Source organism: Camelina sativa, chromosome 15 (genome assembly GCF_030686135.1).
Source record: "Camelina sativa cultivar CO46 ecotype springtype chromosome 15, ASM3068613v1".
Classification (NCBI taxonomy): Eukaryota; Viridiplantae; Streptophyta; class Magnoliopsida; order Brassicales; family Brassicaceae; genus Camelina; species Camelina sativa.
The window spans coordinates 26,482,251-26,496,826 of NC_141894.1; the positions used below are offsets into that span (position 1 = coordinate 26,482,251).

At 34.1% G+C, this 14,576-nt stretch overlaps 3 protein-coding genes and 2 pseudogenes across 3 annotated transcripts; 2 read left to right on the forward strand and 3 right to left on the reverse strand.

Annotated features, from left to right (window-relative positions):
- Positions 1-4,968: 4,968 nt before the first annotated feature.
- On the reverse strand, positions 4,969-7,643 carry LOC109129156 (putative pentatricopeptide repeat-containing protein At1g10330 pseudogene; annotated as a pseudogene).
- A 173-nt stretch (positions 7,644-7,816) lies between these two features.
- Positions 7,817-9,453, forward strand: LOC104747414 (uncharacterized). The gene is made up of 2 exons (XM_010469040.3): positions 7,817-8,419; positions 9,010-9,453. The coding sequence occupies exons 1-2, from the start codon at positions 7,968-7,970 to the stop codon at positions 9,290-9,292; spliced, it is 735 nt and encodes a 244-aa protein (XP_010467342.1). The 5' UTR covers positions 7,817-7,967; the 3' UTR covers positions 9,293-9,453.
- Positions 9,454-9,539: 86 nt separating this feature from the next.
- Positions 9,540-10,631, reverse strand: LOC104747415 (anaerobic nitrite reductase AHB1). Its single transcript, XM_010469041.3, has 4 exons — positions 10,321-10,631; positions 10,110-10,224; positions 9,889-10,005; positions 9,540-9,791 (listed from the first exon to the last, which is right to left on the reverse strand). The coding sequence occupies exons 1-4, from the start codon at positions 10,431-10,433 to the stop codon at positions 9,654-9,656; spliced, it is 483 nt and encodes a 160-aa protein (XP_010467343.1). The 5' UTR covers positions 10,434-10,631; the 3' UTR covers positions 9,540-9,653.
- A 236-nt stretch (positions 10,632-10,867) lies between these two features.
- Positions 10,868-12,289, reverse strand: LOC104747416 (plastid division protein PDV2). Its single transcript, XM_010469042.2, has 2 exons — positions 11,831-12,289; positions 10,868-11,627 (listed from the first exon to the last, which is right to left on the reverse strand). Exons 1-2 carry the CDS (start codon positions 12,119-12,121, stop codon positions 10,986-10,988), a joined length of 933 nt encoding a protein of 310 aa, XP_010467344.1. The 5' UTR covers positions 12,122-12,289; the 3' UTR covers positions 10,868-10,985.
- Positions 12,290-13,305: 1,016 nt separating this feature from the next.
- Positions 13,306-14,354, forward strand: LOC147927148 (uncharacterized; annotated as a pseudogene).
- Positions 14,355-14,576: the final 222 nt, after the last annotated feature.

The window sequence follows — 14,576 nt, forward strand, 5'->3', positions numbered from 1 at the left end:
TTTTACAATAGTTTTAAAAGGTTTTAAAGGTTTTGAAAACTCTTTTACGGGATGAAAACCTTTTAAAAGAGTTTTAAATTTTTAAACGGGCTTTTAACCCTTTTAACCTTTTAAAAGGGTTTTAAAGAGTTTTAAAAGCTTTTGAAAACTCTTTTAAAACCTTTCTAAAACCTTTTTAAAAACCATTGAAAGCCTTTTAAAACCATTTAAAAACCATTGCAAACACTTTATAATTACCTGTTGTAAGGAAGAACTCTCTCATGGAGAACCGAAGAGGTTGCATGTTGACTGTAAACCATAAGTTTCTCCCTCTTGTCTTCAGCCTTCTCAACATCAAGTAGTAGAATAATTTCCCAGAAAATTTGATGTCTCTGGCCGAAAGATTGATGATAGGCCCAAGGAAGGAAGCTTGAAGCTTCATGAAAGATTCTTTTCCTAATACATTTTCAACTTTGTCAACTAGGCTTAAGTCCGAATGTTGACATATGTTTGCTCCACCAATTGGTTCAAAACCCATATCATATATGCTTTCTGGTAGTGCAAGGGCTTCAAAATCACTGGATGCCATATGTTAAAGAAACACACTTAATTAGAGTTTTCAACGGATTTACAAGAGATTTAAAAGGGTTTTTAAAAATCAACAACACACTTTATCGATCTGAAGTCGTCTTATCAACACACTTTATCGACATAATTCAATTACGACCGATCTGAAAATTGATATCAAATGGTTTAACATGGGATTTTAAAAAGTGTTTTACAAGAGATAACAAAAATCCAAATTTACAAGACTTTACTAATTTCAAATCCATATCAAACACATTTATCTATCTGAATGCGTCATATCTGAATATGGATTTTGAAAATGGTTTAACAAGGGGCTTTTAAAAACAGTTTTACGAGAACATAAATCCAAATTTAAAAGAGTTTACATATTCCAAATCGATATTAAAGAAATTTATGGATTTGAATTCGTCAGATCTGAATTTTCGATCGAAAATCAATTTTCAGATTGATGAATATACTAAAGAAAAACAAAATCTTAACCACAAACCTGAAAAGAGTTTACGATCCGACGAACACGAAACGAAGATGAGGTTGGAAGGGACGCAGAGATCGCCGCGAAGAAGGATCGAAAATCGCCGAACGACGTGAAGAAGGATCGAGAATCGTCGATTGAGGAAGAAGGAGAGAAGAAAATTAGGTTTACTTCGTTAAGGGCAAAATTGTCTTTTTCAACCAAAAAGGGGTACCCTTGAAAATAGACGCTTCCCAAAGGCATTTTTAAAAAGTGGAATGGAAAAGTAGGCATTTTTGCTTTTCTCCCTTGAAAATTTGAGTAATTTCTAATCTTATTATACAAAGTTTTGATATCAAAATTACTCATTAACAAGATCGTGACATATGACAATTGTATCATTCAGATGTTAACACATGTCAATTTTAAATTTATTAAAATTATAAAAAATGAAAATGTAAAAATTCAAAACCTACCATAAAAATGTTTTATATAAAAGTAAAATAGAGAAAAGAAAACCTAATTTTATTTAAAATATTTAACCAGTTTTAAAATTTAGAAAAACCATTATAAGGAAATTATATATATATATATATATCATAAAATTCAAAATTATAATATTGTTTACTTATTTTAATTTTAAGTTGCTAATTTTACAAGAAACAAATATTACTTTTTATATAAGAAAAAATGATTGTGAAAATTATACAATTAATTACTGTTTCTAAAAAATGTAAATACTCACCTTTACACAAAGAAAAATATTGTTGAAAAAAAAACATAAAAAAAATAGATTGTCTCATATTCTTTTAACCAATCAAATAATTTATTCGAAAAGACTGCTATTGTAATATATAAAATAGGAGTATGTAAGATTAACATATGTGTTTTTGTAACTACACAAATGTTAAAGTAAAGAGACATATAATATATTCTTTAATGTGTTCATAAAGACAATTTGTTGATAGTAGTAAAGACTAAAGAGTATATTTTAACAGTAAAATATATTTGTGTGTACAAATACACTTTTAGTGGTGATGTAGATAGTAGATTTGTAAATGGATATACATTAGTGTATTATGGAAAAAAAAATAACTATTTTCTATCACTAAAAGTTTATCTCTTTACTTTTATATATTGTTTTTACTTACGAAAAGAACTAAATATATATTCTTTGTTAAATTTTATTTTATTTTAATAACTTTGAAATCATCTACATCTATTTTCTTTAACTAAAAGTGTATCTATTTACTGTTTTTTTTTTCAATCAAACAAACAAAAGGAAATTTCTCGGTTAGCTGCCCAAACCGGAGGGAAAGGATTTACAAAAGAAACTTCAGAGATAAGAGAACACGAAGCACGGGCAAGACAATCTGCCTTCGTATTTGACGCACGCGGGATCCAAGAGATGGAGAATAGTGGGAAAGACTCCAACGAGTTAAACTCATCGAGCAGGTTGGAGAAGGACGACCAATATTCAAAAGACTGCAACATAGTGAGTAACTCAGCACAATCAGTCTCAAAACGTTGACAAGCGATCCCTTCAACATGTATCCGCTCAATGGCCCCCAACAACAAGGTTCGCTCCTCACCAACGCAATACCACCAGCCCAATCATGAATGCACATTGGTTGCTTTCCAAGAACCATCAATCTGACAACAAGGTGAAGAAACCTGGACATCTGAATGCGAAGATAAAAGAGAGTGCCTATTCCCATGCTAAGTTATCGCCCAAAGTCTGATTAATTATATCATTCGCCTCTATCTCTTAACTTTGATTATTTTTTATGGCCTTCTAGATTGTCCATAAAATCCGTGGTAATTGAAGAAGTTGATCAGGATTACCCTGTTGAGAGGCGTACATCCAGAAAATAAAATTCAAATTCGAGTACACCGACTCATATGGTAAACCCTCACGGATAAATCTCAAACTTCACACGAACGAGGACATTCAAAATAAAAATGTGATTAATAGTTTCAACGGTAGAGTTGCATCTTTTACATCAAATATCACATTGGACATTTCGGTGTATCTGTTTACTTACTAAAAATATTTACTTTATATTCTTTGATAAATTTAATTTTATTTTAAAAATTATAAACCCGCACATCAGGCGGATCCTAATCTAGTATGTATATAATAAATATGTTCTAAAGATATTTACAATATGAAAAATATAATATTTCAAACTTTAGAAATTGGTCTAAGCAATTAATTTGGTAATTTTTCAAATTAAAATTAAAAGAATTCATAAATTTGTAAAACAACGATGCGAGAGGAAGACAAATGAATATGATGTCAGAAATTGACAATGCAAGAAGAAAATGATACGGGATGAAGTCTGAAATTGACAATGCTGGAGGAAGTCTAAATTGACGATGCCGAGTGAGAACATATATATATAACTCGAATCAGATGCTCACCTTCACCGGCGACAACCACCATTATTGTTCCATCAACAAATCGATAACAAAGTATATCACAAATAGAAGGTTTTTCTAATAATGGATATAAAAACAGAAAATATTAATTTTGTTATTTAAAATAAAATATTCACAAATGCTGGTTTTAGAAAATTAGAGAGTGTGTGCTAACTTTAGAAAAAAAACTTAGATTAGTGTTATTATAGGAAATTTTTTCTATAATAAATATGTTTTAAAGATGTTTATAAAAACAATATGAAAAAATGAAACTTTTCATACATAAAAAAATTGGTCTAAGCAATTAATTTTGCATTACCATGTGTAAAATGAGAATTTCACATCGTTAGTTTTACTAATAAACTCTCCAAGATAGAGAGATTCACTCGATCGCCAAAAAAAACTGCCTCACTCTCGCTTTTTATTTTATTTCAATTAATATCATATATAGTTTATCCTGAGCAAAAAAAAATTAACATCATATGTTGAACCTTTACCAGAGAAAAAAATTCTCGGATTAATTAGCTAATATTATGTTTAAAATCATATTATAACATGATAACAGTAAATCAGTAATATTGGTATTGTTTTATTTTATCTTATTATAATAGTCTCACTGTAAAATGTATGACTAAGACCATGCACATCGGTTGGGACTTTTTTTGGTCCCTCACATTTAATAATAATATTTTGAAAGTTTCTTATTTTTAGTATGAGCATTGGTGTCTATTTGTATTTGATCCCTCAAATAAAATAATAATATTTTGAAAGTTTAAGTATTAATTATTTAAAGTTGACAAAACAAAAACATACAATTAAGAAATTAATAACAGAAATCATAAAACATAAAAACATCAAAACAAAAACAAACATTTTATTCAACTCATAGAAATTTTAAAATCAATCTTCATTATCCGGGAGATGTCCAAAGTTAGTCCAAATATGCTCATATGTTTATCTTTCGAGCAAGCATGTATGAAAAAAGAGAACATGTAGTCATTTTTATCTCATCTGATTCTCAAGAAGAAGAAAGGTCTCTCTTATAGATGCTTTAACCGGCTTCACGCTCAACAACTCTTAACTCTATATTGTAAAACAGGGTCAAGAGATTGTGATCCCAAACGACAAAATGCCCACTAAAGACCCTTTGGAAAGAAAAGACCTCCAAGTCTACTTTGTGATCTTGTTCCCGTCAAGGTTAACGTCATAGAAGAATAACCTTAAGAGAGTGCTTGGTAGAAGCTGGTGTGCTGACATTTAGTCTTCAAGTAAGCTCTTGATCTTCTTTATCAACGAATTCTATAGAAAGCCGCTATGAGTGAACTGAACATAGTAGAACAGAACATAGATCACACAGTGCTTCTCACTTCTCAAGCCTTAAGACAGCACACTGTAAGCAGGGATTTTCCAAATTCCAGCTCCTGTCATGGCTTTCCTCATCTGTTCTGCTACTGACCAATTGCTATCCAAAGCATTTAACGTCAACAATGCCACATACTGGCCACATTGTTGAGGTTGCAGTCCGATAAGCTGTTTACCTACTTTTTTCCTAACTCAGCATTCTCATGAATCTTGCAGGCGCCCAAAAGAGCTCCGAGAACAGAAGCATCAGGCTTGGATGGCAAATTATTAATGAAATTGGCCGCGTCAACCAATAGTCCAGCTCTACCTATGAGATCAACAATGCAACCATAATGCTCTGATGTTGGAATGATCTTGTACTAGCCATTTCCAAGTCACCGGCTTTTCCATACATATCGAGCAAAGCAGTACACAAAGTAGTAGTGAGGATGATCTCTCTCCCCATAACATATACATGAATCTGTTTCCCCAAACGAAGACCTCCTCGATCCAAATTAGCACAAGAAGAAAGCACACTAACGAAAGTAGCCTCATTCGGAGTTATTACCTCACGTTCATTCTGTATCATCTCACCAAAAAGCATAACAGCTCTGGCGTGTAACCCGTTCTTACTAAACCCATTGATAACAGTAGTCCAAGAAACCACATCAGTTACAGGCATACTCTGAAATAACTCGAAAGCAAAATCCATCTCTCTGTTTCTTCCACAAGCATCAAACAAACTGTTACAAGCTACAACACAAGGATCTACAATACCATCAAACATCTTCCTCGAGCTCTTCAAATCACAGACTTCACCATAGAATCGAACAAAAGAAGTGTGAACAAATGGATCCCATAGAACACCCCGTTTAAGAGTTTGGCCATGTAAGGCAACACCATAAGAAACAGAGAAAGATGAACAAGCTACTTTTATCAGAGAAGGGAAAGTGAGATTGATTGGTCGGACTTGCCTTGCAAGCATGTGGGTGAAGAGAGCAAGAGAGGTCTTGGATTGTCCTGTAGTGAGATAAGATCGAATGAGTGTGTTGTAGACGCATTTCGTTTTCCATCTTGAAGCGACCAAAGCGTTGCTGGTAAAGAGGACAGTGTGAATCTGCTTAATCTGGTTTGAAGAGTTGAAGAAACGTTGGAGAAGATGAAGTGCGTCTTCAAGAGACAAACTGAAACCCGAGAAGACAGAACCTCTCGACTGCAGATCGGACCACCTTCGGGATAGAGAGAAGATCGGCTACCGGAATTCGTCGACAACTTCTGGAGATATGATCGGATCGCCTTCGGAAGACACAGAAGATGGAATCGCCGTCGAGATATGAGAGAAAAGTTTTTGTTCTGTTTACCTAGACAATTTCTTTTTCCAATCAGAAGGAAGCACGTGGCCAAGTCGACGAGAGAAAAAACGTCCCCGTTGAGAATACGTTTTTTGGTTAATGGGTTATTTTTGATTTATTTTTAATTCCAAAAACATGAGGGACGGCCCAAGACAACGGCGATGCACATGGTCTAAGTGATCTTTTGTAATTTAAGAGCAAAAATCCAGGCAGAGGCACCCAGTGGAAGAGCAAAGACCACCGAATTTGAATTTCTTCTTCAGACACGCAGTATCACATTGTTGGTAAACACAGTTCTTTGATTGTTTTGGAGATAAATTGGTATAACATTGTCGTCGTCTTGGTTTTCCTTGCTGCACATTATCTACTACACCTGATACTGTATTAACCAAATATAAATCTCATCAGTTTCCAGATTTTGTAGGTTTTGCACCAAATTTTTGAAGTTTGGTATGATTTTGGGAACTATAGTAAATACTACAAATTTATGTATGAAAAATAATTTTGACACAAATTTTACATAAACATGGTCAACTTGACATTTCAAAAAAGAATTAATTGTTTTAAAAAGATTTCAAATTTGAATACAAACCTAACACAAGAATGATGAAGAAAGTTAAAATGGTGAACGAGAGTTGAATAGATTTTCTCATGCTAGATGAATGATTGTGTTTTAAAATTAAAAATAAATGACAAAGTGTGCTTATATATATATAAGTGATGAGACTTATCCCACATTCAGTCATATCTAATTTAAGCTAACAGCTTTTTATTTTCCAATTTAAATGGATCTCGTTAAATGAATCTCATATTCAAAAGATCTAATTTAAGCATAGACTTTTTTAAAATTTCCGAATTAAAAGGATATGGTTTACATTTTTAGGTGATTCTTTCAAATTATATATAGTTTGGAATTTGTGCGCAGACGTCAAGTTAAGAGGATCCCATATATCGTATAGGGGTTGACGAATCCAACAGAGTAGAAGGAATGGTGCTAAGATGAACAACTGAGACGATTGAGTCGGGTTCGGATTTGGGTTTTTATTTGTTTTATATCTAAATTTTGTGGTACATTTTGGTATATTTTTGTAGTATAGTTATCTGTAAAATATGTAGTTATATATGTAATAATTTATTATTTCAGTTTAATTAAAAAATATATAATATTTTTTAGTCATACGAGACATTTTCAAAATCTGCAAGTGTGATTATGTTGTGGTATCTATTTCGGCAATCATTTTTCTCTTTTAAATATCTAAAACATACCTAATGGTTGTTTCAAAGACTTTTCAATGTTTTGCATTTTTCTCTTTTAATTTTTTTGCATTGATTTCAATGTTTTCTTATCGAAAATGTGCCCAAAAAAAAAAACAGAGTCCACCACTATGAAATGGACAATAAGATTCACAGATGTGTAAATGAAAGAACAATAAAATCCAAATAAACGTATGGGGAAAATACCAGTATGCATTGGTATTACATGTTATACGATCCACATTACACAGGGCCATACGTTAATCACGAGAAGATGAAAAATCCTATAGGGAAAATAATCGAAGATTTTTTTTTGCAATAGTTTGATCAATTATGGGCAAAAAGTTTTTATGCCAAATTCAGATTCTACATTCTTATTCTCTCTCCTTATGGACTTTCTTACATTTGCAGCAACTTAAAGATTCCACTTGATAAACTTCCATCTATCTTTTTTGATGCTCCAAGTCACTTGATTAAAGCTTCTCCATAATCCCCTCTATAAATTATGATTCCTACCAAACTCTTGTTAGAAAAAAACCAATTCTAAAAAGAAACAAAACATAACAAATTAAGAAAAAAAAATGAAATACGCAGAAATATCACATTTCAGCCACCCTCAACACAATCTCAAATTCGACTACACAGAGAAACCATTCAAGTGTGATGGATGCAATGAAGTCGGTATCGGCTCTCGCTATCGCTGCTCCCGTGATGATCATCATGGAAGCTGCGACTTTGATCTCCATGCGCACTGCGCGATACCTTTGGCCTCCATAACACATCCGTTCTACAAAAAGTGTACGTTTCAGTTTATGGCACATCCGCCGGGGAACGAGAGACGGTACTGTAATGCGTGCGAGAAGGATGTGTCCGGATTCCTTTACCATTGCAAGGCTTGTGGTTTTGATCTTCACCCGTGTTGTGCTATGCTTCCTATGGTTTTGGACGATGGAGAGACCAAACTCTTTCTTTACCGCAAAGTTAGTTCGTCTTGTCATCGATGTGGAAGAAAAGGCCGTAGCTGGAGTTACAGGTCTCTCTTCTTGATTATATTCTAGTTCTTTTATTATTATGATCATACCAATCGCCGCAATATTATGTTTTGGTTACTTTGGTAGATAGTAAAATTGAAAACTTTAACCAAAGATAAGCATGTAAGATTTTTTTTATTCGATTTCTATTATTAGCATGTTTTACTATACGAATCAAATTAACATTTCTTAAGTTGATTTTTTTTTTTGTTCGTTGGTGTTTTTAGTCAACATTAGCATATATTCCAAATCAACATCTCTAAAGAATATTTTAAAGCAATAAGATAAAATTTTGGATTACGTTGATGTATTGATTCTTGATCATTAATTTCGTCTTTATTCCGAATGTTAGAGCAAAGGGGAAAATTAAAGCAATGGCATTCAAATACAAACTCTTTATCCTTTTTTAAAGAAATGAGCTTGTGCTTGGTAATTGGTAGACATATATGTTACATAGCGTGTACTCGAAGTTAGAACTTATTATTTATCACATTAATTTTAGTTACTTCTAATAAACTTCAAAAGTCTAAACACTGATTTAAGTAGATAAATAGATTTAAATCAGTTGAATACTTTTGTCACAAAAATACAGGTCGTCTTGCAAAAAGTATAATCTCCATGTCGCGTGTGTGAGAGAGATGTTGGTGGAGAATTGGCGAGAGCTGTACAAAGGACAAAATGGTAAAGGCATTGAACCTAAGAGCCTTGCCTTAAAGAACACACTTGAGCATCACCACCGTAGCAGCCGCAAAGGTAAAGTTCAGAAATGCTGCGAGATTGCTGGAATGGCTGTACAGTTCGTTATTTCCGCGGTGCTCGGCGATCCAACGACCCTAATCGCAGGAGTTGTAGGCTCCCTGATTTCTCGAGGATGATTAGGGTATTTCAGTTTGTGTGTTTAACTATCGTGTTATATAAACTCTTAATTAGGAGAATGTGAAAGTTGTTACATTAGACTTTGATATCCTATCAAGTTGCTTGTTCATAAACCAAAAAAAAAAGTCTAATATTAAAAGAAAACTATTTGTGTAAGAAAGTTTAGTGAAGTTCTCTTTGCTATTTGTGATTGTGAATTGTGATGTTATTTTTGGCAATTTAACATTTCAAGAAAAGAAAATATGATTAGAAGATTAATATGCACACTATATATTATTATTAAACCTCAAACCAAACCACACAGTTATGACAACAATTCATATTAAACTTTTTATTACAACTATATATAATATATGGTTTTTAGTTGGAAGGCTTCATTTCAGCTTTGATGGCAGCAACAAGGTGATCATAAGCCTCACCCCATGCGACCTTCATCTCCGGTGACCACATCTCAGGCACCGCCTCCTTTATCGTCTCCAGCAATGCATACTTTGTCACCTGTAAATATATATCATTTTTGGTTTAACAAATATAAATCGAATCAAAATATTTGTGTAATAATCAAAAAATTTGCAGATATGACAATTGAGTAAACCTCAAAGTGTTCGTTAACGACGCCGTATTTAGAATGGTTAGCTCCAAGTCTCTTCAAAGTAGTCTCCCTCACTGTAACTTTCCCTGTTTTCCTCAGTTGTACTGCTGATTCACAACACTGATATACCCCAAAAACACCATTCATTTAGTTAAACCAAGAATCTTTGATTTGGAAATATAAGCAAAATCATGTGTTTTCTTATCATTGATTAGTTAACTTACCATGACAAAAACAGACATAGCGTGGGGTTTGAGTTTCGGGTTTTGCTCAGCAGGAATTGGTGAGTCTCTCAAGAATGAGAACATCTTCTTTGTTGTTGGTGCAATCTCAAAGATCCTACATTCCAAAATTGATTTCATATCTCAGATTATAGTTACAGATATGCATACAGATACAGTATAGAGAGAGATCAATGGGATCATTAGTGCTTACTTGAGGAAGAGTTTGAGACCCAATTCAGCTGAGTTTTTCTTCATGACACTCCATGACTTCACCACAAGAGCCTCTTGCTCTTCTGTGAACACAATCTTTCCTTCACTCTCCATAACAATTTCAGAAACTAAATGATTTTGAATATACAATTCTCTGTTTTGTAAAAGAAACTATGATCTTACTCTAATTAGGAAAAGTGTCCTCTATATATAGGTTTTGATAAAGACCCTTATGTGCTATCGAAGAGACAGTTCTTGGCAACCAAGTTTAAGATAAAGTTGTCTGGTTAAAAAAATGAAACCATGTGCTGTGTGTATTGTAATGGAACCTGGTTTCTTAATGGTAGGCTTGACCAAATTAGTCAAAACACAGTTGAAAAGTATCCTTATCTCTTTATATCATTATTATACTGATTTATATACCACACAAGTGGTGCGAGTTGTGTAAAAATACATTGAATCCAATGATGGTAGAACACAAATCCCACTGCATATGGATCTCTCTATATCCTAGATTATATGCTGAGAAGCAGAAGCAAGAACAAAACTTGTGAAATGTTATGTAGCACCATGTGGCTTTCACATCTATGTGATTAAAAAAGGTCGAAACTTTACACACTGAATCCAGGCAATGAAGTGTTACAGAGAAGGGTGTTTTTTGCAAACTCAACCGTATCCGTAAGTTACATCGCGTTTTGAAACAACAGAGTCAAAGGGTATTTCGACTCTTTCCTTAACAAGGCACCGTGCTTCCCCATCTTCTATCACAAGAACTTTCCCCGGTGGACACTGGTTAGGTGTTTTCTTCCCTCTGACTGCTCGCTGCGGGAGAAGTCCAAGAAGGTTCAAGGACGCACCTCTTCTCCTCATCTCTGGACCATAACCAGATGCAGACAATATGGAAATAACACCAATGATTGGAAGCATGATCTTTGCAACAGAGCCTAGGAAGCGAATCACACCATGATCCGAGCCTCCTCCAGATCCTCCCTCAGGACTTTTCACCTCTGCGTCGTTTCTCACATGTCCTGAGCCAAACCCATTAGCGTCAGACTTCTTCTTGGAAGGTAAGTGAGAAAGGTAACCATTATTATCTAAACCGATGGATACAGGAGGATGAACAGGATAAGGAGGAAGTAAGAGATCATTCTCATAATCAACTCTTTCTCCAGCAAAAGTCGTAGTCTCTCGTAGTACTTCAAAGTCTTTCCCTTTGTACTCCTTAAGCTTCTCAAGCAACATTTTCCTACTGTAATCAATCTCAGATAGAGCTACTTGCTTCTCATACTGTTGTCTTTGCCTCAAATTCTGATTAACAAACAACAAAACCATTTCCACAATAACTTAGGACAAAGACAGTGAAATCCAACAACAGGACATGAAGCAATTTAGGTTCAATTTCAATCAAAAGCAGAACTAACACTTTTAAATGTTCAATGATACACTAAAAGCCAGAAACTTGATTACCAAAACCATAGAAGCAGAGGAAATTTAGGGTTTTTTTCTCAAACCTGTAAAGAAGCAAGCTGAGACTCGAGAGATTCAAGAGCATCGCGAATACGCAAAAGCCGCTCAGCTTCTGCTTCATCTACGTCCTCAGAGCTGATTGAGTCAAAATCCTTGTCTTGATTTCTAAAAATCTCATCTTTTTTTCCTTCTCCGGGAGAAAGATCCTCGTTTCCGCCGCCGTCGCCGCCGTTTTCGCTGACGGCGGTGCTGGAGCTGTCGATACAATCGCTGATCTTGAGTCGAAGCTCGGTGGCTCTGGCTAGAATCAACCCGATCCCTTCTTCGTCTTCCATCTGAGCGATTGAGGGAAAAATTGAGGCTTCAGAGATTAGGGTTAGGGTTTTTGTAAGGTAGTGGTGGAGAAGGGGACAAGTAAACTTTTGGGAGTGAGTCTTCGAGTGATTGTGGTTGGCTTAACTCAGATTTTTCAGATTTGTTTCTGCTTCTTTCCCGGTTTTTAAATCAACGGCCACAAATATTTCAACTATTTCTCTTTTTTTTAATACTAAATTAACCCAAAACAAGGGAATAATTTCTAGATTAACTCTTAAAATATTAAAGTCAATTGGGTTATTTTCATGTCTAAAATACCTTTTAGTGCTTTGTTAGGAAAAAAAAAATACCATAATACCCTTATAATATTTCCCAGCGATTAGGAGAGGGAAAATTATAAAATCTGTGGTATGTGGTGACAGATTAATTTGATTGTCACAGGTTTTTTTTTAAATGACAGATTTACTTTGGTAGATTTATTTTGGTTGACAGACTTTTAAAAATCAGTTGTGACAGTTTTTTTTTTACGGCTGATTTTGTTCGAAACGGCAGACTTTTTTAAACGAGACAACAGACTTGTTATTATTTCAGCCGGTTTGTTATAATTTGTGGCTGACTTTTTATTTTAGTTGTTACAGTTTTTTTTCTTAAACTAAATATCTGTTGTAACTTGACATATTTTATGAGGAAAAAAAATTACTAGTTTGACGTTTATTGATAACAGATTTATTTTTAGTTACAACAGATTTTAATAATTTTACTAATAATCTGCAGAGAGATAGCAGATTTTGAAATTGCTAGTTTAACCTACACTTTGTAGCATGTTATGGCAGATTTATTTTATGTTATGGCAGTTTTTGATTATTTTTCCAATAATCTGTCGTTTAATGACATATTTATTTAAAGAAAATAAAAATTGCTAGAATGACCTTACAAATTTGTTTAATGTTGTGACATGTTTTTTGTTTGTTCGAGTCATTTCTTTTGGTTACGACAGTTTTTAATTTTTATATACTGACAGATTTTTTTTTTTGAACTAAACATTGACAGACTTATTGTAGGTGTGGCAGACTTTTTATTTTTGTTTCCATGTATGTCACGTAAACATTAAAGTTTTAGGGTTTTCCCTAAACAGTTTCCTATTTTTTCTCCATCTATAGCACGACGGCGTCTCTATACTCCATTGAACATCGTTTTTTCCTTTTGGGTTCACAGTCAATTAAATCTCTCCTTTTCAATCTTCTAAACGATTTTTCTTTTTTGGGTTTGGCATGGATCACGTGATTGTGGTCTGTGGCAAATGGATCTTTGATGAAGTCAAGTGGTTGTTTGTTGTTGATAATAAGAGAGGGGGTCGTATTCTAGAGTGTAACAACCAAATGAGTTACGATGATTGTATCCAATTGGTGTATGAAGATTACGGTTTGGATAAGAAAATCTATGATATTGGGTTGAGTTACAAGATTTCGAAGGTGTTATTACAAAACTTACCGAGCGATACACCACCAGTATTTATCACCAATTCTCGACAGTTTCATGGTTTTCTAAAGCAATTGAAGAGCGACACACTTCGACTTTGTGTTGAAGTGACGGCTAAAGTTAAGAGTGGATCGAGAAAAAGAGCCAGAGATGATAATTTGTTGGTGGAAGTAGATACTGAATTGGCTGACGGAGACATTACTAATGAAGATTCAGAAGTGGACGATGAAGAAATGAGATTTGATTACTGTGATGATTCTGATGGAACAGATTCCGATGATGAAAATTTTAGCATGTATGGGATTTCACCAGAAGAAGAAGAAGAAAAACCTACTGCTATTTCACCAAATAAGAAGACAAGTTCAGGTATATTCATTGAAGAACAGAAGGAAGATGATAATTATGCAAAGTTAGACTTGTCTTCTCTTAAGTTGGCTGTTGGTCATTGTTATGAAACAAAGAAGCATTTGGAGACACGATTGAAAATACTAACCGTAGTAGAGAAGTTTGATTACTACAAATATAAATCGAACCCAAGGTTGCTAATTGTCAAATGCTGGGTAAAAGGTTGTAAGTGGAGGGTGAGAGCTACAACAGGAAAAGACTATCCAACGTTTCATGTCCGTGTGTTTATTTCACAACATACATGTTCAGTGACAGAGCGTTTTTCACGTACCCGACAAGCAACTCATGAGATTCTAGGAGCGTTGTACAAGGATTTCGTTGGTGGAGTTGGGCCGAAGGTATTGCCAATGCATGTTGTAGAAGCGTTAAACAAACGCTTCCAGATCAAGGTACATTGCTTGGTTTAAGATTCAATATTTTTAACACAGTTTTAGCTAAAGTTATCGTTAATAATTCGTTTTGCAGATGGAATACTGGAAGGCGTATCGGACACTACGACATGCTCGTGAATTGGTTAGGGGTAGTCTAGAGAGTGGTTATATGCAGCTAAATACTTACTTGTACAAGTTAAAGAAGGCAAATCCAGGAACA